The 2,385-nt window shown below is 40.3% G+C and overlaps 1 protein-coding gene across 1 annotated transcript; it reads left to right on the top strand.

Annotated features, from left to right (window-relative positions):
- Positions 1-1,049: 1,049 nt before the first annotated feature.
- On the top strand, positions 1,050-1,916 carry LOC149193314 (uncharacterized). Its single transcript, XM_089407286.1, has one exon. The coding sequence runs from the start codon at positions 1,050-1,052 to the stop codon at positions 1,914-1,916; it is 867 nt and encodes a 288-aa protein (XP_089263412.1).
- The last annotated feature ends 469 nt before the right edge of the window (positions 1,917-2,385 follow it).

A 2,385-nucleotide genomic window follows, 5' to 3' on the forward strand; every position in this document is an offset into this window, starting at 1 on the left:
AAAAAGAGGGAAGTATACATCATATGCAAGAATATGTGTATATATGAATATAGCAGAACCATTACCAGAGTTCATAGAGTTAGAATACCATGACGAAATATGGCAGCAACCGATGGACTACGAGCATATACCCTTCAGATGCAGAAGGTGCCATGAATACGGACATCTCTTCAAACAATGCCCAATGAACAATGTGGAAGAAACAGCAAGAAAACAAGAAGAAGGACAAAGGAGGACAGAAGGAAGAGAAGGAGGAGAAGAGGGTTTCCAGGAAATACATAAAAATAGAAGACCAGGGAAATAAATGACAAGAATACAACAACCCGCGAAAACAGTGGCAGTAGAATGTCAGAACAAGTTCGAAGCCCTACAGGAAGAAGAAGGGGAGATGAGAAATGAAGAAAACATGGAGGAACCCATGGAGATCACAAAAGAGACAAAGGAATCAGAACTAAACTAGGACAGTATGGTGGGAGGAGGAGCAGAGGACAACATGGAGATGTTAGCAGAGAAACCTCAGGCAGAGATTGACACACAGAAGGATAGTGGAAACGAGGAGGAGAGAATAATGAAAAAGTTGTTACAAGACTAGAAAAATCTTGATGAAAGGTTCATCCTGGAAGCCCAAAAGAGATTGTATAAAGAGACATTTCAAAAATACAAAGAAAAAAATGGAACTACTCAAGCAAATCAACTGGATCAAACAGGAATGCAAGGAACTCAAAGTTTGGGAATGGACAACTCTGGCAAAGGTGGTAGGAAACGAGGGAGGCAGACAATGAATGAAACCATACAAGCGGTTGGAGAAATATTGGTTAACTCAGGCAGAGTTATACCTCTCTCAGAGGTATTTCAACAACCCCCCAAAAAGTTTTAAAATGATAGTTACAAGTTGGAATATCAGAGGCCTTAACAGCAAAGGCAAGCAGAGGTACCTGAAGGATAGGGTAAAGAAAGATAAACCCAACATAATGATAATCCAAGAAACGAAGATCAACTCTCAACAATTAGAAGATATAATAAGGAAACAAAAAATTCAATATGAGGTAATGGGTCAGGATGCGAATGGCACGGCAGGAGGCTTAGCAATCCTCTGGAACCCTGAGGAGGTTCATTTTGAAAACTGGATCAGCTTACCCAGAATTCTCTCAGGCTTATTCAGAATGATAGGGTCATCTGAGTGGATCCTCATTACAGGAGTCTACGGACCACATATACCAAGAGAACGAAAAAACTTCCTCAAAGACATGCAAACCACGAGAAAGATCTTCCCAGGAGTACCGTGGATTGTAGGGGGAGACTTTAATATGATCAAAACAATAGAAGAAAAGAGAGGGGGTATAAATAGACCGGATCAAAATATGGAGGATTTCAGTGAGATGATTACAGAGCAAAGATTGGTAGACATCCCAACAATCAACGACATCCACACTTGGAATAATCGAAGAGGTGGTAGAAACCAAATAGCTTCCAGATTAGATCGATTCTTAATATCAGAGCAAATAATGAACATGGATGTATTTATTGAAGCCACAATAATGCCAGCGATGGGTTCAGATCATTGGCCCATCAGGCTGGAGATAGACATTAAGAAAAACCCCCTTAAAAGACCCTTCAGGTTTGAGGTTTTTTGGCTCAGGAATCCACAGTTTATATCTAAGATGGAGGAATGGTGGACGCAAAGTCAACAAAAAGGAAAATGCAGGATGCATACCTTTCAGTTAAAGCTTAAAGAACTCAAGGGGAAAATCAAAAAATGGAATAAGGAAGAGTTTGGAAACATAATGATGGAAAAACAGAGGCTAGAGCAAAAAATGGAAGAGATACAACAAAAAATGATTACAGAAGGACGAGATGAGGAAAGATGCAGAGAAGAAGGAATTCTAATCAGCCAACTGGAGGAGCGGAGGAAATAGGAAGAAATTCTATGGAAACAGAAATCCAGGATAAACTGGCTTCGAGAAGGAGAAAAGAACACCAAGTTTTTTCACCAGGCCATGATACAACACAGGCAAAGGAACAAGATTTTCTCCATCAAAAATGAAGAAGGGGAGAGGATAACAGAACATGAAGGAATTGAAAAAGTATTAGTAGATCATTATAAAGACCTGTTGACGGAACCACAAGTGGACAGAGGAGAGGCTACAGAGCTAATCTGCAAGGAAATCCCTAGAATAATAACAGAGGAACAAAATAAGGCATTGATGAGAGCAGTAACGATAGAAGAAGTGGAAGAAATTGTGAAGGGAATGAAGAGAAACAAGGCCCCAGGACCTGATGGATATACAGCAGAATTTTATCAGGCAAGCTGGCATTTTCTGGGACAAGAGCTACTAGAGGTGGTAGAGGAATCACGCATAAATCAGAAGGTATGGCAGGGTCTTA

The sequence above is a fragment of the Pinus tabuliformis genome, chromosome 2_2 (genome assembly GCF_031772625.1).
Source record: "Pinus tabuliformis cultivar Carrire ecotype Pingquan chromosome 2_2, CPIR1, whole genome shotgun sequence".
Lineage (NCBI taxonomy): Eukaryota > Viridiplantae > Streptophyta > Pinopsida > Pinales > Pinaceae > Pinus > Pinus tabuliformis.

What these genes read in the sequence shown, in the direction of transcription:
- LOC149193314 (XM_089407286.1), top strand. Translation starts at nt 1,050, where the DNA reads ATGGGTCAGGATGCGAATGGCACGGCAGGAGGCTTAGCAATCCTCTGG.